Source organism: Protopterus annectens, chromosome 8.part0, assembly GCF_019279795.1.
Source record: "Protopterus annectens isolate FY-2018-M chromosome 8.part0, PAN1.0, whole genome shotgun sequence".
Lineage (NCBI taxonomy): Eukaryota > Metazoa > Chordata > Ceratodontiformes > Protopteridae > Protopterus > Protopterus annectens.
Genome location: NC_056741.1, coordinates 1,304,064,285 through 1,304,089,469, shown reverse-complemented (window position 1 = coordinate 1,304,089,469; position 25,185 = coordinate 1,304,064,285). Strand labels below are relative to the sequence as shown.

The 25,185-nt window shown below is 45.9% G+C and overlaps 1 protein-coding gene across 1 annotated transcript in view; it reads left to right on the top strand.

The window, feature by feature from the left end:
* DDX25 (DEAD-box helicase 25) overlaps window positions 1-25,185 on the top strand; it is a 2,576,846-nt gene that overhangs the window by 1,998,641 nt on the left and 553,020 nt on the right. Inside the window, exon 7 of the mRNA XM_044080825.1 lies at window positions 24,472-24,586. Coding sequence (XP_043936760.1) covers window positions 24,472-24,586 — 115 coding nt within the window. The remainder of the gene's footprint in view (window positions 1-24,471; window positions 24,587-25,185) is intronic.

Genomic DNA, 25,185 nt, shown 5'->3' with positions numbered 1-25,185 from the left:
GTCCACCCTCGTCACACCCAGTGCAAATCTTAACATCTTTAACTCTGCCACATCCAGCTCAAACTCCTGCCTTTTTGTCAGTGCCACTGTCTCCAACCCATATAACATCACTGGTCTCACTACCCTCTTGTAGACCTTCCCTTTCACTCTTACAGAAATCACTCCAGACACACTTCTCCACCCACTCCATCCTGCCTGTACTCTCTTCTTCACCTCTCTTCCACACTCAGTTACTCTGAACTATTGACCCCAAGTATTTAAACTCATCCACCTTCGCCACCTCTACTCCTTGCATCCTCACCATTCTTCTATCCTCCCTCTCATTCACACACATATATTCTGTCTTAGTCCTGCTGACCTTCATTCCCCTTCTCTCTAGAGCCTATCTCCATCTGTCCAGGGTCTCCTCCACCTGTTCCCTACTCTCACTACAGATCACAATGTCATCTGCAAACATCATAGTCCATGGGGACTCCTGTCTGATCTCGTCTGTCAACCTGTCCATCACCATTGCAAATAAGAAAGGGCTCAGAGCTGATCCTTGATGTAACCCCACCTCCACCTTAAACGCATCCGTCACTCCCACTGCAGACCTCACCGCTGTCACACTATCCTCGTACATATCCTGTACCACTCTTACATACTTCTCTGGCACTCCTGACTTCCTCATACAGTACCACAACTCCTCTCTAGGCGCCCTGTCATATGCTTTTTCTAAGTCTACAAAAACACAATGCAACTCCTTCTGACATTCTCTGTACTTCTCCATCAACACTGTCAGAGCAAACATCGCATCTGTAGTGCTCTTTCCCGGCATGAAACCATACTGCTGTTCACTAATCATCACGTCCCTTCTTATCCTAGCTTCCACTACTCTTTATCCCTCTGTAGTTACTACAGCTCTGCACATCACCCTTATTCTTAAAAATCGGTACCAAAACACTTTTTCTCCATTCCTCAGACATCCTCTCACTTTCTAAGATTTCATTAACCAATCTGGTTAAAAACTCCACTGCCATTTCACGTAAACACCTCCATGCTTCCACAGGTATGTCATCTGGGCCAACAGCCTTTCCATTCTTCATTCTCTTCATAGCTAGCCTTACTTCCTCCTTGCTAATCCATTGTACTTCACGATTCACTATCCCTACATCATCCAACCTTCTCTCCCTCTCATTCTCTTCATTCATTCATCAACCCCTCAAAGTACTCTTTCCATCTCCTCAACACACTCTCCTCTCTTCTGAGTATGTTTCCTTCATTATCCTTTATCACCTTTACCTGCTGCACATCTTTCCTAGCTCGGTCCCTCTGTCTAGCCAATCGGTACAAGTCCTTTTCTCCCTCCTTAGTGTCCAACCTTTCATACATCTCTTCATATGCCTTATCCTTAGCCTTCGCCACCTCTCTCTTTGCATGCACCTCATCTCCTTATACTTCTGTCTACTTTCTTCATCTCTCTGACAATCCCACTTCTTCTTTGCCATCCTCTTTGCCTGTATACTCTTCTGTACTTCCTCTTTCCACCACCATGTCTCCTTGTCGTCCTTCCTCTGTCCCAATGTGATACCAAGCACCTTTCTAGCCGTCTCCCTTACTAGCTCTGCTGTAGTTACCCAGCTGTTTGGTAACTCTTCACTACCACCCAGTGCCTGTCTTAACTCATCCTGGAACTCCACCTCACAATTACCATTTTTCAATTTCCACCATTTGATCCTTGGTGCTGCCCTCGCACTCCTCCTCCTCTTCTTGATCACCATCATCATCCTACAAACCATTGTATCTGGAGCTTTTCTCCCTTGGTGTCTCCTAAAATGGGGCTGCCATAGCCTGGTCAGACTACACCAGTTAACAAAAAGCAATAAATGAATAAATACGGGATAGAAAGGTTTATACGGATCGCAGTAGAATATGTTATTGTCCCTGCTGCTATACGAAGATGTTTAGAAAGTATGTTATCTAGAGCAAGGGCAATTGTTTTTAGTTTAGCTAAGAGAAATTTGACTTGCATAATGGAGGCAGAATTAAGTTGAAGTGTTCCATGGTTATGTATGTCTTGTTCATTATGCTGGTGAGTTTGTTGATTCATTGCAGTAGAGGTAGCATTTATGAAGTGGGAGGTCATTTTGTAAACTATATTCTAATTAGTGTCATACTTAAGTAAAATACTGTAGCATACTATATTTTGATTCATTAGTATGATATTACCTTGTATGTCTGAGGTTTTAAAACAGTGTTTGTGCTTTTAATAGCCCCACTCTGCTTTTGTCAAGTTATACTGTTAAACAGCATCCTCCTGTTGACAAAGCAGTTGAAGAAACGTTTGTGCTATTTCTTGCATAATCACATTCTCAAACACTAAAAGGAGATGATTGATTTGTGGTGGAAATAGTACTAGACCCAGGAACTATAAGCCTATCAACGTAAGTAGTCCAATTTGTTAATAAATAGAATGCATCGTATCAGACTTCATTAACCATGATATCAAAAACATTATACAGCTAGTCTTTCAGTTGGTTTTCATCAAAGGGAGATGACTTTTTCGAGGAAATTGCAGAGTGGATAGTGGTCACTCAATCCACGCAGTCTTTCTGGATCTGGCCAACTCATTCAGCACTATCCCCATGTTGACTTAAATGCTGACACTTAATATGGGAAGGTGGAAAACTAACTGGCTAAAGATAGCACCTACAAATTCAAAGTAGAAGCTGCCTCAGAAAATAAGATAGCTAGTGGTGTACTTCAGGCCCCACTACTAAAACACCTCCTTTTTGGCATGTACTACTTCAGTGTTCAAACTGAAAACAGAGAACTTTGGCTAACTTTGGTACAAAATCCTTACAAACCAATAGTGTACTGATAAAATAAATATAAAAAGTGAAGTATTATCACATTTGGTAAACAACTCTTATCTACAGCTTACAGCATAACCAGTACACCATTCCAGGAAGACACAGTTGATAGGGCATCTTGACATCTTAGTTGATGGTTCTCTTCAGCCACCATGTAGTATCAGTTGTTAGGAGATCCTTCTGTTTAGCACAACTAGTGTCTCTAAAAGGTATTATCCTCCTGTGCTCAACTCTGAGTAGTTTGTATAGTGCTCCCTTTGGTACATACTTCTCCAGAGAAATCACATCTAGAAAGACCCTAGAAGTTTCCACTGGAAAAGGTTAGTGAGTGAATGCTACCAAGATAGGCAACCCTTTCCCTGTAATTCTGTTTCACATAATTCTGTGTCTTGCATCCCTTGTTATTAAGGGCACTACTCTTCTTCATCTGTTGAATTTCCACAAGACAAACAACCTCACAAACATTAATACTAAGGATTTAAATCTCCAGCAGCATACAAATAAGACAAGCTGAAGATAGAATGACATGGTATTGGGTTTTGTGTATAGTGAGAAAGACATGGAGTAATTCAAGGTCATTTTCCTGCATTATGAGTCTGGAATTTAAATGGTTTCTCAGGTACATCCCCCTCCAGCTTACACCTTCCAGTTCAGTGTTTGCTCCGAAGGAGTGATAGCCATTAAACCCATACGCTGCGAATGTTTTGTTGCTTTTTTGAAGCCATGTTTCATTAGTAATGCGTGCATCTTTATTTTCCAGAATTAGGAATGCCTGTAGGGAGTGTAGCTTTTTAAGAATTGTAACATTGAGTTGAATCACTCATTTTAATATTATCCAGAAAAAGAAGTGAAATCCGCTAAAGAACGCTCAGCAGAACAAAAAAACAATGTAAATATTGGAAGACCGTTGCACCACAGGTATTAGTATTTCATCTGAGTATTCAAAACTTGCTAAACAACCAAAATGACGGAAAGACAGCTTTAAAACAACAGCTTCAATAACAGGCTTTTACCATGTTGAATCCACAATATATGAAATATAGAGCTTTGCTGTTGTAAAAGTCAAGGGGCATTTTAATTCCACAGCTTTAAAACATGTGGATGTCATAAAAAACTAACATAAAAGTAAATAACCCTTCTGATGTAAACAATGGACAAGCGCTTTCAGCTTTTTCAAGCCTTCTTCAGATCCAAGTAGGTAAGCTGGGTTCAGAGTTTAAAAAGTTGGTATCATCCAGTGAAACACCTCAGTGAATTATGAATGTTAACCAATCAAGTTAGTCCATTGGTACACACCTCCATAGCTTGAAGTTAAAACTCTTTGTTTAAAACAACATGACAGTTTGAAGTTTCTAAGACAGACTCAGACATATTTTCAGAAAGAATATTAGTAAAATCTTTTCAGTAGGTTCTGGTTAAAAGAACAAGCTCTGCATAAAAGCCAAGATTTGCGAGAAAAAAAGGTGAAAAATAAAAGATAAAAATAAAGATGGTCATTTAGGGTGCTTCTTTTTATTTCATTTCAACAGTGTATTTGGGTTTCCTCTGGGTGCTCCGGTTTCCTCCCACATCCCAAAGACATGCTGCAGGTGGATTGGACACTCTAAATTGGCCCTAGGTGTGAGTGTGTGTGTGTGTGTGCCTTCTGTGGAAGGTTAGGCGCTGGGATGGCAACTCAACACTGTAAAACTCCACTGCCAGTCATGAGTGGACAGGTGATACATTGTGGCGACCCCTAACCGGGAAAAGCCAAAAGAAGAAGAAGAAGTTTCTTTGGGACATCAGAGCCTAAGTCAGTATACCTAAGGTTTCTGTCAATGAAAACAGGTCATAAGTGAGCATAGCTCACTAATCTGACTGAGAGAGAGGAAGCCAAATGGATAATGCGGCTGAGGGCAGATAACCCCCCCTGGCCTTAATGGCTGTGTTCCCTTAAAACCTTTTCTTAAAAATAGACTAGCAATGAGCTATGCTCATTTATGCCCTGATGTTAAGTTGTCTATCTCGCATTCATTCTTGCTGGATGGGTTCGGAGCCGAACCTCGGCTCCGACTCGGCCACTCTAAAAGCTCGAGAGCTAGTTCCACCGGCTCAAGGCTCCCCTATATCCCACAATGCTAGGCGGTAACTCCCCAGATCTCGTTTGCCACTATAGCGATCAAGGTGCTCTTAAACCGGCTCGTCAGGTTAGTTGTTAAAACTAAGTTTAATCTTAGACCCACTTTTAAGTTAGTTTTTCTTCTTTAATTTCTAAGTTAGGTAGTTTCCTACCATTCTTTTCCAAATTTTCCCCTTCTTTTCCAAAACTCACTAGAGTTCTTCCCTTGGGCCCTTAGGCCCAGTCCCTCCCTTCCTAGTAGTTGGAGTGACTGTGTTTTGTAGGGATTTAATTTTCTAATTTAATTTAATTTAATTTTCAACAAGTGTAATCGGTGTGTGTGAGTGTGTGATTACACTTTTCTTCTTTAGAGATGTCTAAAGAATCAAAGGTCTCAGGCTTTAAGAAGTGTGACTCGTGCTGTCAGAAGATGTCTCTGACAGACGGTCACACTTCTTGTGTATACTGCCTGGGACCTTTGCACCTGCAGGACTCATGTGCTGTTTGCCATGGCTTCAGCCCTAGAGTCCTGCAGGAGCGTAAAAATAAGCTCATTCTAAGGGGCGTATTGAAGCCTGAGGGTCCCCCGACTCAATCTTCGGGGAAACCCTCGAAGCCTACCAGACCATCGGCTCCGGTATCTGAGTCGTCTTCTGGGGCTTCGAAGGCTGTTCGAACAACAGCTCCGGCTGGAGCCGATGATTCTTGAACTCATGTCTCTACTATTTCCTCGGCTCCGGCCGGAGCCGAGGTAGTCACCGGTGAGTCAGCTCCAATCAGATTGTCGGAACCGACCTCCAGAAAAAGGTCCCGGTCACCATCTATCGGCTCCGTTCATTCGGCTCCAGCATCACCATTGTTGTCTGAACGGAGCCATAGATCTCACTCCTCTAGGTCATCGAGACTATCAGATCATGACCTTCAGAGGGTAGTGAGTCGACTTCTTAAGTCCGAGGCACTGGCCCAGATGCTTCAAAGCCCGACTCAACAGTCGATGGCTAATCCCATCACTCAGAATGTTCCTCCTCTGACTCCTTTGAGTTCGGAGCCGGGGCGGTTCGGACCCGAGACTGTGGCTGCGTCGGAACCGATACCGTTGTCTTCGGTACCGTCGTCTGCTCCGATATCTTCCTTGGAGGAATCTCGGCGCCGGACTTCCGTCGTCGGCTCCGAGGGGGCGAGTGGCATCGGACCCTTGTCCGACCCCGCTCTCCCTCTTGGTGCTTCGGCGCTGGTGAGTTCGGCTCCGACATCGGCCTCGGAGCCATCACTGTCGGTGCCGGGGGAGGTTTCCAGCTTTTCGGAGCGGAGACCTCTGGCTCTGCCTGACAGGGGTGCTTTCGAGGTCATGAGGAGCGTGTTAGAACCTGGTTCAACTCCACAGTCTGCTCCATCTGCCCCTCCCTCCACGGTGCCTCCGGTGATTTCTGCTCACTCCCTCATCCCGGATCGTAGAGAGCCAGCTCTTCAAGTATCCCCAGTGGGGATTTCCTCCTCTTCCGAGGCCTCTCCTGACCCGGTAGGAGAGCATCCTAGGAAGAGGCAGTGCAAGAGGAAGCACATAGACTCCCCTGAGTCTGTCACCTCTGACACTGATTTAGAGGATTCTGAAGGTTCCCCTCGTTCCCCCTCTGAAGATGTCTCTTTTGCAGACATCCTCGAGATCTTAAAACAGAGGGTGAATTGGCCAGCCCTCAACCCTTCAGAGGATGAATCAGTGTATCTTGAGGCGTTTGGCTCTCGCCCTTCCACCTCCTGGGTGTCCCCTCCCTTTGACCCCCTTATGCAAGTGGTGGCAAAGAAGGCCTGGACGACTCCTGACTCTGTGGACCCCACCCCCAGGAGACCATCAAAATTTATCACTGCCCCCAAGGACAAAGAATTTTTGACCAAAGGCGTCTCTGTGGATGCTATGGTGGTGGCTGCGGCCACCAAGAAGGAGCTAGCTGATCCTTCAGTGCCTGTCCATCCTCCTAACAAGGAGTCTAGGACCATGGACAGGTACAGGAAGCGGATGTTCTCATCAGCGACCTTTTCTATGCGTTCGCTGAATTACCTGTGTCATTTCACTCGTCTCCAGAGAGATTTGCTCAAGGAAGCGAGCGAAATGTTAAAGGATCCAACAGCTGCGGGTTTTCAGGATAGGATGAACTCTCAGCTGGCGACCCTCAACTCAATAGTTAACTCCTCCATGCGCCTCCTTTCGTATGCGGCGGATGGCGCGAGTAGAGCGGCAGGTACAGGTGTGGCCTTACGTCGGCACGCCTGGATGCGGCTATGTAATTTTGCGGACCCTTTCAAGGCGTCCTTCACTAATTCCCCGTTTGATGGATCATCCCTCTTTGGTCCTCAAGTGAAGGAAACCCTGACTAGGTGTGAGACTGAAGGCAAGACTCTCTCTGCTGTGGGAGTCCGTTTTTCTACTCCTTCTAGGCCTTTACCCCAAAGGCCAGAAGGGGGGAAAGATGTGGTTCCGCAAACAATCTCAGGGAGATTTGCCTGACGCACAGAGTCGGTTCCCCTCTAGAGGCAGAGGGGGGAACAATAATGGTAGGCGCTGTCCTAGAGGCAGAGGGGGTCCGCTGAATCAGGGCAGTCGAGAGACCTTCTCCGACAAGCCCTTTCAGCATCCCTGAGGGGTTGCCCGACTGTCCACCTTCGGAGGCAGTCGGGGGAAGATTATCTCTGTACCCAGAAGCCTGGCTATCCCTAACTCAAGACAAGTGGGTACAGTCTATCATTTTCAAAGGCTACAGAATCCCATTCTTTCTCATTCCATAGCAATCCAAAAAATCCATTCCAGACGTTCCACCCAGTCAAAGGGAGCAAGCAGCACTAGAAATTTCAAAGCTGCTTGCAAAAAGAGCCATTCAACCAGTTCCAGCAGACCAACAAGGATCCGGAATCTACTCCAAATTCTTTTTGGTTCCAAAGAAAACAGGGGACTGGAGACCCATTTTGGATCTCGGCAACTTGAACAAGTTTGTCAAGAAAACAAAGTTTCGGATGGTCACGCTGCAGTCCATTCTACCCCTTTTGGGGCGGGACAACTGGATGTGCTCTATAGACCTCCAGGATGCGTACTATCACATCAGGATGAGTCGACGCTCCAGGAGATTCCTCCGCTTCTGGCTGGGAACCAGTCATTTCCAATTCAGGGCCCTGCCCTTTGGACTCACTACAGCCCCCTGAGTGTTTACAAAATGCATGGCAGTGGTCGCTTCTCATCTGAGACGACAAGGATTCCAAGTGTTTCCGTATTTAGACGACTGGCTCCTTACAGCCCCCACCAAGCATCTTCTGCTTCTTGCCAGAGACTACACTTTTCACACTTGTCAAACACTAGGCATTTCAATAAATTACGAAAAGTCTGTCTTGTCGCCTTGTCGTGTTATTACCTTCATAGGCGCAAATCTAGACACAGTCAACATGTCAGCCACACTCACAGACCAGAGAATAGCAGACATACACAGACAAGTCTCCCTTGTCTTGCAGAGCAACAAGATCAAAGTCAGACTGCTCCTAAAGGTATTAGGGATAATGGCGGCTGCTATCCCTCTCCTCCCTTTAGCCCGATTCCACATGAGAATTTTACAATGGATGCTCTTCACACAATGGTCATACCAACAACTTCCAATGTCCCATTCCATTGCGATAACACAATCGTGCAGGAATCATCTTTCTTGGTGGATCACATCCCCCCAACTCTTTCTGGGAAGACCCTTTGTTCCTCCCCCTCCGGTTGCTACTCTGACAACGGATGCCTCCCTGATCGGGTGGGGGGGCATTACCAGGGCAGGACAGTCCAGGGCACGTGGCAACCTTTCGAACGCCACTTGCACATAAATGTTCTAGAGATGAGAGCAGTGCTTCTAGCATTGCAAGCCCTACAAGACTCTCTTCCCAAAGGAACTATAGCAATTCAGACAGACAATATGTCTGTAGTTTGGTACATCAACAAACAAGGCGGAACCAGATCCTACCCCCTATGTCGAGAGGCACTCAGACTGTGGCAATGGGCGATTTCTTCTCAGCGGTTTCTGTTAGCAACGCACATTCCCGGGAAGTCCAATGTGATTGCAGATAAATTGAGCAGAGCTATTCTCATGCCTCACGAGTGGTCTCTGAAAAATTCAGTGTTGGAGAAAGTCTTTCAAAAGTGGGGCCGGCCTTGCTGCGACGTTTTTGCTACTCCCCAATACAGCAAGTGCGACGATTTCTTCACCCTCTTTCCCCAACCAGGCCATCCCAGCAGAGACGCTCTAGTCCACGATTGGCCCCGGGGACTTCTGTATGCCTTTCCTCCCTTCCCACTGATATCTCAACTAATTCAGAAAGCCATCGCTCAGAAAGCTTCCATGATCCTCATTGCCCCTTACTGACCTCGACAGATTTGGTTCCCATTTCTTCACCGTTATCTGTTGGAGCAACCTTGGCATCTGGACCCAGTTCCAGACCTCTTGACCCATCAGTCGGGTCAATTGCACCACTCCCTCCCTTCTCTGAACCTCACAGCTTGGTTCCTCCAATTCCATCTCTAGCCAGGCTTCCTCTAATATCTCACTCAGTTCAAGATATTTTGATATAGCCTCTCATAAATCTTCCACTGGGAAGATTTATCTTAGTAGTGGAAACGTTGTTCCTGTTGGGCGCAGTCAAAGGATATAGATCCTTTCACTGCTTCCATTCAATCAGTTTTAGATTTTCTAGCCGAACTTTTCCACTCAGGTTCTTCTCCGTCTACCATCAAAGTTCAATTGGCAGCAATATCGAACTTTCATGTTGGAGTCTCAGAGTCCTCCATTATGTCTCACAAACTCTGCAAAGCCTTTTTAAAGGGAGTTTTTCTCCTCAAACCACCTATCAGGGATCCTCCTCCTCAATGGGATCTCAACCTGTTTCTAGCATCTTTAATTCTTCCCCCTTTTGAACCTGCGGCTTCATGCTCTATGAAGTTACTATCTTGGAAAACACTCTTTTTGGTAGCTATTACTTCAGCCAGAAGAGTCTCTGAACTCCATGCTCTGTGTAGTCGATTCCCTTATCTCTTGTTTCATAAGGATAGGGTGTCCTTACGTACTAACCCATCCTTTTTGCCTAAGGTAGCTTCACCGGCAAATTTGAATCAAACCATTGATCTTCCAGTGTTCTTTCCTAACTATTCGAACCTATCAGAACAAAAATGACATTGGTTAGACGTTCATCGTCAACTTAGGTACTATTTAGACAGGACCAAACAATTCAGGAAGTCTGATCAACTGTTTGTTTCCTATGCAGAAGGTAGAATGGGCCTTCCAGTTTCTAAGGTATCTCTTTCTAGATGACTTACTTCGTTGATCACCTTTGTGTATGGGATCAGACATCAACAGTTGCCAACCAAACCCAGGGCTCATTCAACTAGAGCTTTAGCCACATCTATAGCTTTCCAAGACAAGACTGCCTATTGATTCAATTTGTTCTGCAGCTACTTGGGCTTCTCCCCATACTTTCATTTCTCATTATAAGTTGGACTTGGCCTCTAAGGACCGAGCCAACTTTGGTTCCACTGTACTCAAGAGTCTGTTCCGATAGGCCACCCGGGACAAGGTGTTAGGGACGCGGTCCCATCCAGCAAGAATGAAGGTGAGATAGACAACTTAACATTTAGAAGTTATGTACCTACCATAACGTTCCATGTTAGTTGTCTTCTTCTCGCCTTCTTTCTTGCGTCCCTCCCTCCTTCCCCCTAGCCTGGACAGACCTAGAGGAGTTTGTTTTGTGACCTTTTTATCCTTTTCCATATAATGGAATTTTTTCTAGCTGGGCCTAGCTTACAAACGAGATCTGAGGAGTTACCGCCTAGCATTGTGGGATATAGGGGAGCCTCGAGCCGGTGGAACTAGCTCTCGAGCTTTTAGAGTGGCTGAGTCGGAGCCGAGGTTCGGCTCCGAACCCATCCAGCAAGAAAGAAGGCGAGAAGAAGACAACTAACATGGAACGTTATGGTAGGTACATAACTTCTAATTTTCATTGACAGAAACCTTAGGTATACTGACTTAGCCATCCGACTACTGATCTTCCAAAAAAACATAAGGATAAAGACAAGGACAGAACGCACAGGTCCAAAACTGCTGATGCCGCTTCGGTTAAGCTAGTCGCCAGTTCGCTGGTACTCGGTGAGGAGCTTTAGCAGCCCCTGATGCCCGCTTGGATGGATCCGCAGGCCACTACTGAGACCCGTTTGGAGTCCGGTATGCCGTGAGACTTCTTTGACTATATAACGTGTGGATGTTTTTACTTTGGATGGGTCTGGAGCCGCTGTGCAGGCACCAGCCTCTGGGGAAGTTCTTCACATTACCGATATTCGACACAGACGTCTTCTTTCACATCTTCAGTTCTTTCTAAAACTACTGAGTTTCTAAGGCCAATAGTACGAGCTTTGGCTAAAAAACTGACAACCCAAACTCAAGCGCCTGCATCCTTACCACAGTCTCAGATGCTTAAAATGACAGAAGACCTGATCATGCTGTTTAGGGGAAGCCAGCCTTCCCCTGCTAAAAGAAAAAGGGACTTGTCCCCAGCAGCCTTATCTGGCCAAGAGTCAGACGACTCTGAGGTTTCTGAATATGAAGACATGCCCTTATCTGCCTATAAGGATTCAGATGCAGAGGAATCCATTCCTTCTGCCTTCCCTCCAGAGGATTTTTCTTTTGGTGAAACCGTACATACATTGAGAGAGCATTTCCACTGAGAATGCCAGAATTATCCTCAGTCCAAAAAGAGACTCGGGGAATTTTTAGATTTACCAAAGCACAGACCCTTAGCTATCCCTCCTGTTCTGGATATTGAGGATGATGTCTTTATGGAATTCAGTCTAACTCCTGATACTTTACCCCCTGCTCCAAGGAAACCTGACAGGTACTATAGAGTCCCTGGCTCTCACAAATTTCTCTTCAAAAATCCTACTGCTGACCCAGAGGTCATCTCCTAAGGACCTAAAGGAATAAAAGCTACCTCAGCTAAGAATCCCACCCCTTCAGACAGGGATTCCCGAGCTTTAGACAGATGAGGTAAAAAAGTATACACCTCTGCAACTCTCGCCATTAGAGCATTGAATTGCCAGTTCCACATGCCAAAACACCAGCAACATACTATGGAACTTATTAAGCAAAAATTATCTACCTTTCTTGACTGTGCAAAAAGTAAAGAATTACAGGAGCTTATGCATTCTGCAAGCCAAGTCAGCAAGCATACCTTGCAATGTGGGTGTGACGCCCTAGAAGCATCTTGCAGGGCAGCAGTCACAGTTTCTGTACTTAGAAGGCATATCTGGCTTAAGGAGCAGACCTTGCCAGATAATGTCAAATCAAAATGATTGGACGCTCCTCTGAACAAGGACAATCTGTTTTGCACCAAAGCAGAAGAGGTTTTAAAAAAAGATGGAAGAAAAGGCTGTCTTTGCAGACAAAGATATTTTGCAAGTGCAGCCTGCAAGATTCAGTAGGCATTGCCCCTCAAAACATTGGTCCTTTCCAGCCCCCTCAAGGCCATCTCAAACTAGACCCAGGGGAAACAGACCCCCAGATTACAGTCTCAGGGTATGCAGAGATCTAAGCAATGGAGTACCTTCACTTCTAAAACAGGGAGTGCTAAGCCACCCCCTTGCAGAAAGAATTCACAATGACTTCTCAATTCTACACCTCACCTCTGCCTAATTGCTCATGCGCTGGGAGGAAAACTTGCCCACCATGCAAAAAACTGGACCGCCATCACCAATGACTGATGGGTCCTCAACATAGTATTCCAGGGGTACAGATGCCTCAAAAGGGTTCCCAGACCTTCCTTAAAACAAGTGGGCAGAGGCACAAAACCAAATTCAGTCCCTGCTCTCCATAAGGGCAATTCAGCCAGTTCCTGCAGAACAGATAGGCCAAGGGTTTTATTCCAAACTTTTTCCTGTTACCCAGAAAAGAGGACACCTGGCACCCAATCTTAGATCTGTCCACTCTAAACACCTTGCTGGTGGTACCAAAATTCAAAATGCTCACCCTTCAGCAGCTTCTCCCTATGCTGTCCAAAGATGCCTGGTTAGCCACCTTAGACCTGAAGGAGGCCTATCTGCACATCCCAGTCAGGGACTCCTGCAGGAAATATCTGTTTCAGGACAGGATCTATGCATTATCACTTCTCTGCTCTTCCCTTTGGCTTCTCCACTGCTCCCAGCGTTTTCACAAAATGCCTGGCTCCAACCATTGCCTATTGCAGACAGAGAAAGATCCAAATTTACCCTTACTTGGACGATTGCCTGATTCAGGCTGACAGTTAGGAAAAGCTTTTGCAGCACCTGACATTTGTAGAGGACCTTCTAACCTCCCTGGGGTACACTATCAACAAAAAGAAATCCAAACTAGTCCCCAGTCAAAAAATTGTATGCTTGGGAGCAAGCTTGGAAACAGCATCCCAGATGGCATTCCTTACTCCAGAAAAACTTGAAAGGCTACTTTGCTAAAAAGGCCACCAGAACCCAGCTATCCGCAAGGATAATCCTGCAGGCTCTAGGGTTCATGGCCTCCTGCATTCTACTAATTCCATATGGCAGAATGCATATGAGAAAACTTCAGTGGTACTTAAAAAGTCTTTGATGCCAACATTCTCTGGATCTGGAAATTATCATACCTATAATGCCTTGTCTAAGGAAATAATTTTTTTGGTGGGCAGCAACATGCAACCACAACAAGGGACTTCCCTTTACACAACCCCACGCCACCCAGACCCTAACCACAGACACATCAGATTATGCCTGGAGTGCGCATTTGGACGGCAGGTGCATTCAGGGCCATTGGAGCCCAAATCAGATTAATCTGCACATAAATCAAAAAGAGATGCTAGTTCTGCACATAAATCAAAAAGAGATGCTAGTTTTTCAGCATGCCCTGACAGTTTTCAGATCCCTACTCTCACCGGGGCCCCTTCTAATAAAAATCAACACCACCACAGAGATGTGGTACATCAACAAGCAGGGGGGAACTCACCTTTACCCACTCTGCAGGCTAGCCATGACCCTGTAGAACACGGCCTCAGCCATGCATATTCACCTGCAAGCTCAATTTCTGCCAGGCAAACCAAACTCTCTGGCGGACAACTTAAGCAGAAATCTCATAGACCCACACGAGTGGCATTTAGACCTTCAGCCTTCTGACCCAGAAATGGAGTACCCCGAAGGTGGACCTATTTGCCTCCCCCCTACAACCACCAGCTCAGCAAATTCTGCATCAGGGTACCTCACAGCAAGGCCTGGAAAGTGGATGCCCTATCATTCCAGTGGGCAAACCTTTCAATCTATGCATTTCCCCCTATGCCTCTTCTTACAAAAGTACTACTCAAGATAAGGCAGGAAAGGCCAAGGGCAATCCTGATTGTCCCAGACTGGCCACACCAACACTGGTACCCACTACTCCGCAGTCTGTCACCAATGCTACCATGGCACCTACCCCAGATCCCAACACTCCTGACTCAGCAGGAGGGACAGATCTTGCATCTGCACTTGCAGACCCTGAGTCTTGCAGCCTGGCTTATTCCTTGACTTCTCCTCCAGTGGCCAGCCTAAGCAAGCAGGTACTGGATGCCACACATGAAGCCAGATGACCCAGTACAAGGAAATCCTATGTTGATAAGTGAAAAAGGTATTGTTCCTGGGATTCACTCTAAAGGAGCCGATACAGCACGACCCTCCTTACCTCTCATCCTGGATTACCTAGCAGACCTACTCCACAGAGGTCTGTCCTCTTCCATTAAGATCCATGCCTCTGCCATCTCTGCTCATTACAGCACTGAGCCACTTCTCTTCTCTCACCCTCTCATCAAACAGTTCATGAGAGAGGTTAACACCTTAAGGCCACCAAGAAGAGCCCCCACCCCTGCTTGGGACCTTAATTCTACCTTTATAGGACTAAGCCCTTCAGGAAATCTGACCAGGTACTAGTCAGCTTTGCACCAGGGGCAGAGGGCAAGGCCATATCAAAACAAACCATTTCCAAGTGGATAGCAAACTGTATCCATTTCTGTTACCAACACCATGGGAAAACCACCCCCTCGGGGGGGTCAGAATGCATTCCACTAGGGCAACTTCAACCTCTACAGCCTTTCTCAGAGGAGTCCCTACCAGGGATATTATGGAAGATGCTACTTAGAGTTCTGTCCATACCTTCACCAGGCATTACCACCTGCCTATCTTTTCCAAATCCAGGGCGGGCTTTGCAGCAGCAGTCCTGCAGGGCATACTAGCCAGACCAAACTCGTCTTGACTGCCTCCACCCATTCTTCAGCTTTGGGAATCAACCCAAGTGTGACGACTACAACAGTGAAACATGAAGAACATAGTATTGTTGTGTACACTTACCATAAATGTAGATGTTCAAGTGTATTCACTGTTGCAGTCCTGGTTTACCACCCTCCAGACCCCTTGTCTCTCTATCTCTCTCTCTCCTTCTCTATCTCTCTTACTTACCCCTTACAGGGCTATTGGTACTTACTTTTTACTGCTGGTGTTTTTCTACCATAACTTAGCTTCCTATTTGGTGGCTTCTAATATTTGGGGCAAGAAAAACTGATGTAATGGTGTCTGCTGCCTGTTTTGTACCCCTGACAACCTGATGTCAGTCCTGAAGCGACAGCAACCGACGCAGAAATAACAAGCCTTGTGTTATCCTGCCAGGGGTAGCACTCAGTCTGCCCGAATACCAAAGCGTGATTACTGCAACAGTGAATACACTTGAGCATCTACATTTATGGTAAGTGTACACAACTGTACTTTTTGCTTAAGATGTATTAGTGTTTGTTAGGCAGGTGTGTGGCACTGAGGGATGGCATCCTTGACTGAGACACAGATAAGTCATGTTCACTTAACTGCCTGAGTGCTGTGGGACAAGATGAAGAGGCATATGCCTGCTCTTCTGTATCTGTGGGAGGCTGTGGAAGCATACCAGAGGTGTGCCTAGTATCACAAATTCTACTGGAGGCTTATGACTATTGAGAGAAGTTGCAGCCATCACAGTTGTGGAGGTTGGGTATCTGAGACGCTAAAAATAAATACTGTGGAGATGCTGTGGAAGGCAGGACTTGATGTTTCATTTTCACAGCTAGCTGCAATATGACTTCCCCTTAATCATTTGTCCCTCCCACTGGTCACAGGGAATTCTAAGCCTGTAAATGCTGAGGCCACCATTTTTGTCTGGAGAGGCAACACCAGTCTAATTAAAGTAAATATCCAGGGCTTATCTTATTTTGAAGTGGCTCCAGTGAAAATGGAGCAATAGGAATGACAAGAAGTTACTGGTGGCTAACCTTTGCTGTTACCTTGTCATCCATAATTTGTTACAAGAAAAGAAGCATTGCTTAGTAATTTTTCTAAATGAATGACTTGATTATTGACCTTGTTGAGTAAGAATGAAGGTCATCATAGCCAGGAGTATAATCCTTTCTGTCAGGTGAGACCATAGGTTTCAGAGTACTGGGCCATTTGTGGAACTTGGTTTAGACAATAGAAACATTGATATTTTTAGTGGTTATTGCCCAGATGATGGCTTGTGTGAAGGCTGACTGGGAGAGAAGCAAAGTTCGATCTCCAATATCTGTTTCTTTAATTTATTACTGTCATGTAGTCACTGGAGAAAATCATAGATACATGAGCTGTTGTGAAGAAGATGTAGTTCCTTGTATTTCTGTGTAACAAAGCCCCTTAACTACAGTTTAAGTGAGGTATGAGATGGTTGTTTTTCCTTCTTAAAGACCATGTGTCAGACAAGATGCTAAACTTGATAAAAACTTGGGGATAGCATACTAAATAAATAATTATTGTCTGATTGTGAGGTGAGGCAAGACTTGAATGGTAATCAGTGAGGCTTACCCATGATTGGGTATGTTATGCTTCACACAGTTGAAAGTGATTATTAGTCTTACATATAAGTTTTTTCTTTTTTTTTTTTAAAGTAGGTTCTTACCTTTTTAAAATAATTCAGGAGTATAACAGATCTGTATTCTGTGGCTGTCTCTTTATGTAAGTAGGATGAAGCAGGGATGTTTGTGTCACATACTGTCTGCACTTGTTCTTGTATATGCTAACGCACACATTTAGTCCATTCATTGACCGTGTTTTGTGCCACTGAGCATTGTCTCAGGGTAAGTTTTAATGATGCTCGCATTACATTTCTGTGTCCATGCATTATGTTGTGAAGTGCAGTCCATCTGTCTTACAGTGTAGTGGCTTTTTTGTAGTTGAAGTTCATACTTATGACTGAATAGCTGCATGTTTCAATGAATTTGAAATTTGGGCTGAATAGACTTTTCTGTGTTAGTGATTACATTTACCACAGCTAGTTGTTGCCTTACAGCAAGAGGCTCTCCAGTTTATCAGTTGGAGTGTCTTCTATGCAGAGTCTACATGTCCTACTTGTGTTTGTGTCAGTTGTCTTTAGGTGCTCCATTTTTCCCCACATTCCAAACACTTGCAGTAGGTTGATTGCACACACTAAATTGGATATAGGGGTGTGTGTGCATCCTTGGCATAGAAGGACAGCGGTGGCAGGCCTAGTTACCCAGCATTGTGCACATTGGCCTTAGTGGGCACTGGTGATGTGACACATCAGCACCTTGTGCAAAGGGGGGGGGGGTATAAATGGATGGAGAAAGACTTTAACCAGTCAGATAGCTCAAATTTAGGACTACACTTAAGAACAGTGTAACATTTATTATGAAATATTGTGTAGTGGTGGATGTTTTTGAAATGAATATCTATAAAAATAATTACTGAAGTAAAAATTAAGTATTTAAGAAGGCTGATGTTTTGATTTGTATGTTCTCTGCTGAAAATATTGAGCAATCAGGTCATATTGTTGGCTAGTAGAAGTTATTTTTCTATAAATATTTTATGTGAAGTAGTTAACTTCATTTTATCTGCAACCTGTTGGGTATTCGGATCCATATCTGATCTGAGCCGGCAACTTTTCAAGCATCTGCTCTGAGCTCCAAGCTCCTCCCCCTTACCCATAACCACCTCCTACCTTCCCTCAGATCTCATTTGCCACTTCATGCATCAGCATCGTGGTCTCCGTAGCTGTGAGCTTAGGTGGTAGTAAGTGCCTTTTGGAAAAATATTTTTCTCTTGTGTAGTGAGAGTATGTCTGAATTAGTTCCCTTTTCCTCCCCCAAACACTGGTTCGTCAGAAAAAGTAGTGTAGTTTAGTAGTTTTACTTTTAGTTGCTGTAGTAGTTTAGTGTAGGCCCACCCCTCCCCATAGGTGTGCGTGGTTTTTGGTGTGTTAGAGTGTAGTAGGTGTGGCTGTGTGTGTGCACAATGGCTGATCAGCCCAAGCCTACTTGTAAGAAATGCAAAGAGTATGGCCATAAGCTTTCACCGACAGATGGTCCCACACTGTGTGTTTGCCTAGGAGTTCCACATTTGTCTACTCAGTACAGTGTGTGTGCCGGGTTTAATCCTAGGGCCTTAAAGCAGAGGAAGGCCAAACTGGTGGCTAAAGGCCTTCTTCCTGCTTCTGTGCTGGACTCATCTTCCTCGGTCTTGGCTTCCACAGCTGCCAGCCAACCCTCCCCCTCAGGCAGGGACTCATCCTCCCACTAGATCTGTTGAAGGGGAGGCATCAAGATGAGAAAGGAAAAAGGACAGAGATAGAAGAAAGGTGAGAGGCCTCGCAAACGGTCTCCAGATTGGGAGTCCTTCCCTAGCCCGCCTTCCAAGGTGTCGAGACCTGTGTCCCCTCGGCTCCACTCCCCTAGATTCTCCCTGGAGCTGACGGAGCCTTTGGAGCAGAGGCCTTCATCCAGATCTTCACAGCGTCCAGCTAGATCCAAGTCGGTCGCTTCCTCTCGCTCGACTCAGAGTCTTTCTGAGATGGATATGGACAGGATGATGAGATTCATTCGGACCCAAATCCAGATGGGAGTCTTGCCAGGCCTCCCTCTCCCCGGAGGGAGGACCTCCATGCCCTTCTATAATCCTATTTCTCCTTCCCCGATCAGGCCTATGGGTTTGGGGTTTATGGATCCGAGGATCTTCGGAGCTGGGGATTCGGCACCGATGGTTCCTCCAACCTCGACTCCGGCGATTACCTTGAGTTCCTCGGATCCCACCAGTTCAGATCTGAGTGGCTCTCAGTGCCGAAGATGGGGAGTTGGACACAAAGGGATGGAAGTGTCTTCGGCTCCAACTTTGTCGGATCCGAGCCATTCCTTTGGAGCTCCGGCTACCCCGGCCTCGGCCGCGATCCTCATGGCGGACCCAGGGAGAGCCTCCTCCTTGTTGGGTGCTAAGGAGTTGTGCTCTCCATCGGCGTTCAACGTGGTGGAGAGGGTTCTCTCCCAAGGATCGAGACCCCAGTCTATTTCCTTGGATTCCACCCAGACTCCCTCGGATTCAGTTACGACTCCCTTCAGCTTGTCCCAGGGACAGCCCATGCCAGAGGACCCCCAGGTAGTTCCCCCTGGGGGAACCCCCCGCATCTCATGAGCACTCTTCAGAGAGTCCCATTGAAGAGGGTCCTCGTAAGCACACTTGTAAAAGGAGGCACCTGGACTCCCCCGAGTCCTTGACAGAGGACACTGATTTAGATGAAGGAGAAGGTTTCCCCAGGTCACCTCCTGAGGATGTCTCCTTTGGAGACATCATGGAGATCCTCCACCAGAGGGGAGGTTGGTCAGCCCCAAAACCTTCTACGGATGAGTCAGTGTTCCTGGAGGCTTTTGGCACGGGCCCATCTACGTCCTGGGTGTCCCCTCCTGTGGATCCCTTGGTGGATTTTATCACCATGCTGGCATGGAAGGAGCCTGACACCATAGAGTCGATACCTAAACGCCCGGACAAGATCCTCTCTCCACCCTTGGACAGACAGGCCTGGTATAAAGGATTCCCTGTGGATGCTATGGTGGTAGCAGCAGTCACCAAGAGAGAACTGGCTCATGAAAGTTCCTCGTTCCATTCTGGACAAGGAGTCTAGGGCAGTAGATCAATTTGGGAAGCGAGTGTATTCTTCAGCGAAGTTTTCCATCTGAGCGCTGAACTATTTGGCACACGTCATAACAACTGCAGCGAGACATAGTCACAGAGTTAGCTGAGTCGCCCCCAGAATCTTTGTCACCGGAGGACAAGCGTCTGTTCTCCGGGAAAATGTTGACTCTTAAGTCAGTTTCAAACACGTCTATGCACCTCCTTTCCCGTTCTACAGAAGGAGCAGCTAGGGCGGCTGGGACTGGCTTGGCTATGAGTCGACACGCTTGGCTCAGACTGTGTCAATTTGTGGACCCCTTCAAGGCGTCTTTCATTAATGCTCCCTTAGATGGTTCTCTTTTTGGGAAGACCGTACGTGACACCTTTGTCCAGAGTGAAAAAGACAGGAAGACTTTGTCTGCTGTCGGAATCCGCTTCTCTAGTCTTCAAAGATCTTTTTCCAGGAATTAGAGAGGGTAGAAGAAGATGTGGTTCCAGAAATCACAGTTTTCCCGGGACTGTCAAGACAACTCGTCCCCTAGAGGCAGAGAGGGACAGGACAGACGCTGCCCCAGAGGCAGAGGGGGTCTGAGGAACTTTGGGTCTAGGGAGCCCTTCATGGACAGGCCCACACAGCAGCCCTGAGGGGTTGCCCAACTGTCCTACTCTGGAGGCAGTCGGGGGAAGATTTATCATTGCACCCAATGGCTTGGGCATCCATAACTGCAGATCGTTGGGTGCTTCAAATAATATCCAGAGGCTACACCATACTGTTCGTTACCCCTCCTGTCCAACCAAAGTGCTTCTCGGATTTCCCATCCACTCAAAGAGAGATGGCAGCACTAGAGATTTCCAAGCTGCTTCACAAACGAGCCATCAAACCGGTCCCCACCGATCAGTCCGGATCAGGCGTTTACTCCAAGTTCTTTTTAGTGCCAAAAAAGACTGGGGACCTCAGGCCCATTTTGGACCTGTCAACCTTAAACCTGGTGGTCGCCAAACAGAAATTCCGGATGGTCACCCTACAATCCATTCTACCTTATCTGCGAGAATGCGACTGGATGTGCTCGATAGACGTCCATGATGCTTACTATCACATCAAGATTCACAGAAGCTCCAGGCGATTACTTCGCTTTCGGCTGCGAGCCAATCATTTCCAGTTCAGAGTCCTATCCTTCAGTCTCACCACAGCCCCCAGAGTGTTTACGAAGGTGTAATGGCAGTCGTAGCGGCTCACCTGAGGCTTCAGGGAATTCAGGTATTCCCTTACCTAGATGATTGGCTCCTCGCTGCTTCCACCAAGCTTCTTCTTTGCCTAACCAGAGACTCCTTCCTTCATCTTGCAGACCGGTTAGGAATCACTATCAATGTTTCCAAGTCCCTCTTGGACCCAGTGCAAATCTCGGACTTTATCGGGGCACGGCAGGACACCCTTCAACTGAAAGTCTTTCTAACTCCAGACAGGGTCCAGAGTCTACGAGCCCATATATCAGTAGTTCTTAGCCCCAGGTTACCGAAGGTGGACGACGTTCTCAGATCCCTGAGCTCTATGGCGGAAACAATCTCTATCCTCCCCTGTGCGTGTCTTCACATGCGTGTTCTTCAATAGACTCTAGCCGTACAGTGGTCTTGGCTAGATCTCCCCATGGAATATCCAATTCAAATCAGCAAAACCTGCAGGGCGTCACTCCTTTGGTGGCTCCAATCGTTGGAGATCCTAGTGGGACACCCACTTGTTTCACACACAGCCCAAGCCATAGTGACCACGGACGCCTCCTAGCTTGGGTGGGGGGGGGTCATTATCTGGGGAGGACGGTCCAAGGCATGTGGTCCCAGATCGAGACCAGATTGCTCATCAATGTTCTGGAGACGAGAGCAGTGTTTTTAGCGTTGCAAGCCTTCCACACTGTTCTTCCTCCAGGGACTATTGCAATTCAGTCAGACAACATGTCGATTGTCTGGTACAGCAACAAACAAGGAGGAACCAGGTCTTACCCTCTGTGTCGTGAGGCCATGAGAGTGTGGGAGTGGGCGATCTCCACCAGTCGGTTACTGATTGCAATGCACATCCCGAGATGCTCCAACATTTTAGTGGACAGATGGAGTCGGGCTATTCTAATGCCATATGAGTGGTCTCTGAAACTGTTGATAGCGAAGGAGATCTTCCTTGCATGGGGTCAGCCTTGCTGCGATCTCTTCACATCTCCTTCCAACACGAAGTGCAATGAGTTCTTCACTCTGATTCCCTCACCAGTGGATACCCCCAGGGACGCTCTGGTCCATGCTTGGCCTCCCAGGTTACTGTACGCTTATCCCCCGTTACCACTCATTCCGAAGTTTCTTCAAAAAGCTTGCCGACTGGGGTGCAAAGTGATCCTCATTGCCCCTTTCTGGCCATGTCAGGTGTGGTTCCCCTTCCTCTGGTCTCATGTTCTAGCTCCTCCGTGGGTTCTGGATCCCTGCCCAGATCTCATTTCTCATCCCTCGGGCACTTGTCCGCCCAACCTGGACAGCCTCAAGCTGACGGCTTGATTGCTCCAGTTCTCTTGATTGCCAGGACTCCTGGTCTTTCATCTATAGTAAAAACTATCCTGGTGGCGTCTCATAAGGCTTCCACCAGGAAGATTTACCGCAGTAAATGGAAACGATTCTCTGTTTGGGCTTCTCAGAGGGACCTGGATCATTTTACAGCCCCTGTTCCTGCCATCTTGGATTTCTTAGCCAACATTTTTCAGCAAGGGGCTAGTTCCTCCATGGTGAAAGTGCAGCTGGCAGCTATTTCGAATTTCCACGTCGGCGAGAACCTGCATGCTCTTGCATCTTCGAGACTGCAAGGCTTTTCTTAAGGGCACCTTTCTTCTGCATCCTCCAGTTAAGAACTCTGTTCCTCCCTTTGACCTTACCTTGGTTCTCCAGGCTTTAGTTGATCCCCCCTTCGAACCTGTAGCATCAGTAGATTTGAAGTTTTTATCCTGGAAGACAGCCTTCCTAGTTGCCATTACGTCGGCTAGGAGGGTCTCTGAGATTCAGGCTCTGTCTACCGTGCCCCCTTACTTGATCTTCCATAAGGACAGGGTTTCTCTCTGCATAAACCCTTCCTTCTTGCCAAAACTGGCTTTTGAGTCGAACATTAATCAAACAATTAATCTGCCTGTTTTCTTTCCAAATTTTCAGAGCAATGAGGAATATAAACTGCATTTACTAGATGTTCACAGGCAGCTTCATTTTTATTTACACAGAACAAAGCCCTTCCATAAGTCTGACCAGTTATTTGTGTCCTCTTCTAAACCCTTTTTGGGTAAAGCCATCTCCAGGGTTTCCTTAGCTAGATGGATTTCACTGTGTATTTTGCAAATTTACAAAGACAAGGGTGTGTCCCCACCTGGTCCTATTAAAGCTCATTCTGCCAGATCCATGGCGACTTCTTCTGCCTTTTGGTCTAGGGTTTCATTGGATGACATTTGTGTGGCAGCAACTTGGGCAAGATCACATGCCTTTATTTCTCTTTATAAATTGGATTTGATCTCCAGAGGGGGAGCATCCTTTGGCTCTGTGGTGCTCAGGAATATCCTTCCGTGAGGGCCTCCCAGGAGTTTGAGTAGCTGGGGACTCTGTCCCACAGGTTGCAGATAACTTCTTTATCTGAAGTAGTTAACTTCATTTTATGTACTCACCATAATGTTCCATCTGGGTAGTTACACTTCATTTTTCTGCTACCTTCCCACCCTCCTTCCTCCAAACCTGCTCATGGTTTGTCGGTTGAGTTGCTGATTAGTATTAGTAGTGGCAAACTCGATCTTAGGGAAGGTAGGAAGTGATGATGGGTTATGGGTAAGGGGGAGTAGCTTGGAGGTAGGAGCAGATGTTTGAAAAGTTGCCAGCTCGGATCCGATATGGATCCAAATACCCACAGGTTGCAGAAAAATGAAGTGTAACTACTCAGATGGAACGTTATGGTGAGTACATAACTTCTTTTTGTTGCTTATAGTAGCATTTTTCCTAGAGTTTTAAATGGAGACTGGATGTGTGTCTGAATGTCACAAAAATACAGCATTTAAATATTTAAGAAGCCAGTCAGCCTTCCTTTAATACAAATAAATGAACTTCAAGAAGGTAGATGTATTTTTGCCTTGCATTTTATATTTCTCATAGAAATTTTACTCTCTATATCAATAAGCTTGGAAAATTAAAAGCAAATTTACTTTATTAGCAGTGAATGTGTATGTGTGTTTGCATCTGTTGGTCTCTAGATGCAAATAGTTTCAAATTTAGTGAAACAGATGGTATTGGCAGTGTGATAGCATGCAGGTAAATATGAGAACTCTAGAAATTGGAAGAGGAAATTTGTACAATATCATTTGCATAGGGAAATTCTGGTGTTCTCCTGAACTTATAAATGGTTCTACATTTGTGTTATCTTTTAAGTATTGTCAGTAACTGAAATCCTCCTATCTGAGGAAGCTAATTTTGTTCTTTGAGTTTCCAAGCTTCATAATGCTAGCTGCTGCCTGTTTTTATTTTTTTTTTTTGTCTATTTCTCTTAGTGTCTTTGCCTCTCTCCCACTTATGAGCTGGCTTTGCAAACTGCACATGTGGTGGAACAGATGGGGAGTTTCTGCAGGAATATTAAAGTGGCTTATGCTGTTAGAGGAAATAGAGGTAAGTTTATCCACTCATCTACCTTCAGATTCTTAAGTCATTTGTTCAAAAAGGCATATCAGATGTGCTCAATAGAGGTTCACTCATAACAGTAAAGTGTGAACTAATTGCAGTAGATTTATGATTTCTAAGATGGGAGTGGAAGATTGCTGTAGACTTAGTTTGATTCACACAGTTAACGTACTTAGCGCTATGCCATAGAATGTTAAATCTGGTGTTGTCGTTTTCATTCTTCACTAATTGATCTCTGATCTGATCCTCGGACCTGATTCTGCTGCATCCACAAGACTTCAGATCCAAATCTCGAGCTCCTCCATCTACCCATAATGGCCTAGTCCACCTCCAGCTCCTCGGATCTCGTTTGCTGACATTGTGACAAGTCGGATTTCCTAAATCTTGAGTGTGAGAGAAATTGTTTTACTGTTTTTCTTGTTAAAGCTAGTTTTTTGGACTTCTTGATATTACAGTTGTTTCTAGTTCTCCTTCTCCCTCCTGTTTCTGCTTAGTTTTCGCTGGCATTAAGAGCTTTTCTGATATAATATCTTCTTTTTTCATGCCTTCTTGGCACTCTCTCTCTACTTCTACTTCTACTTCTATCT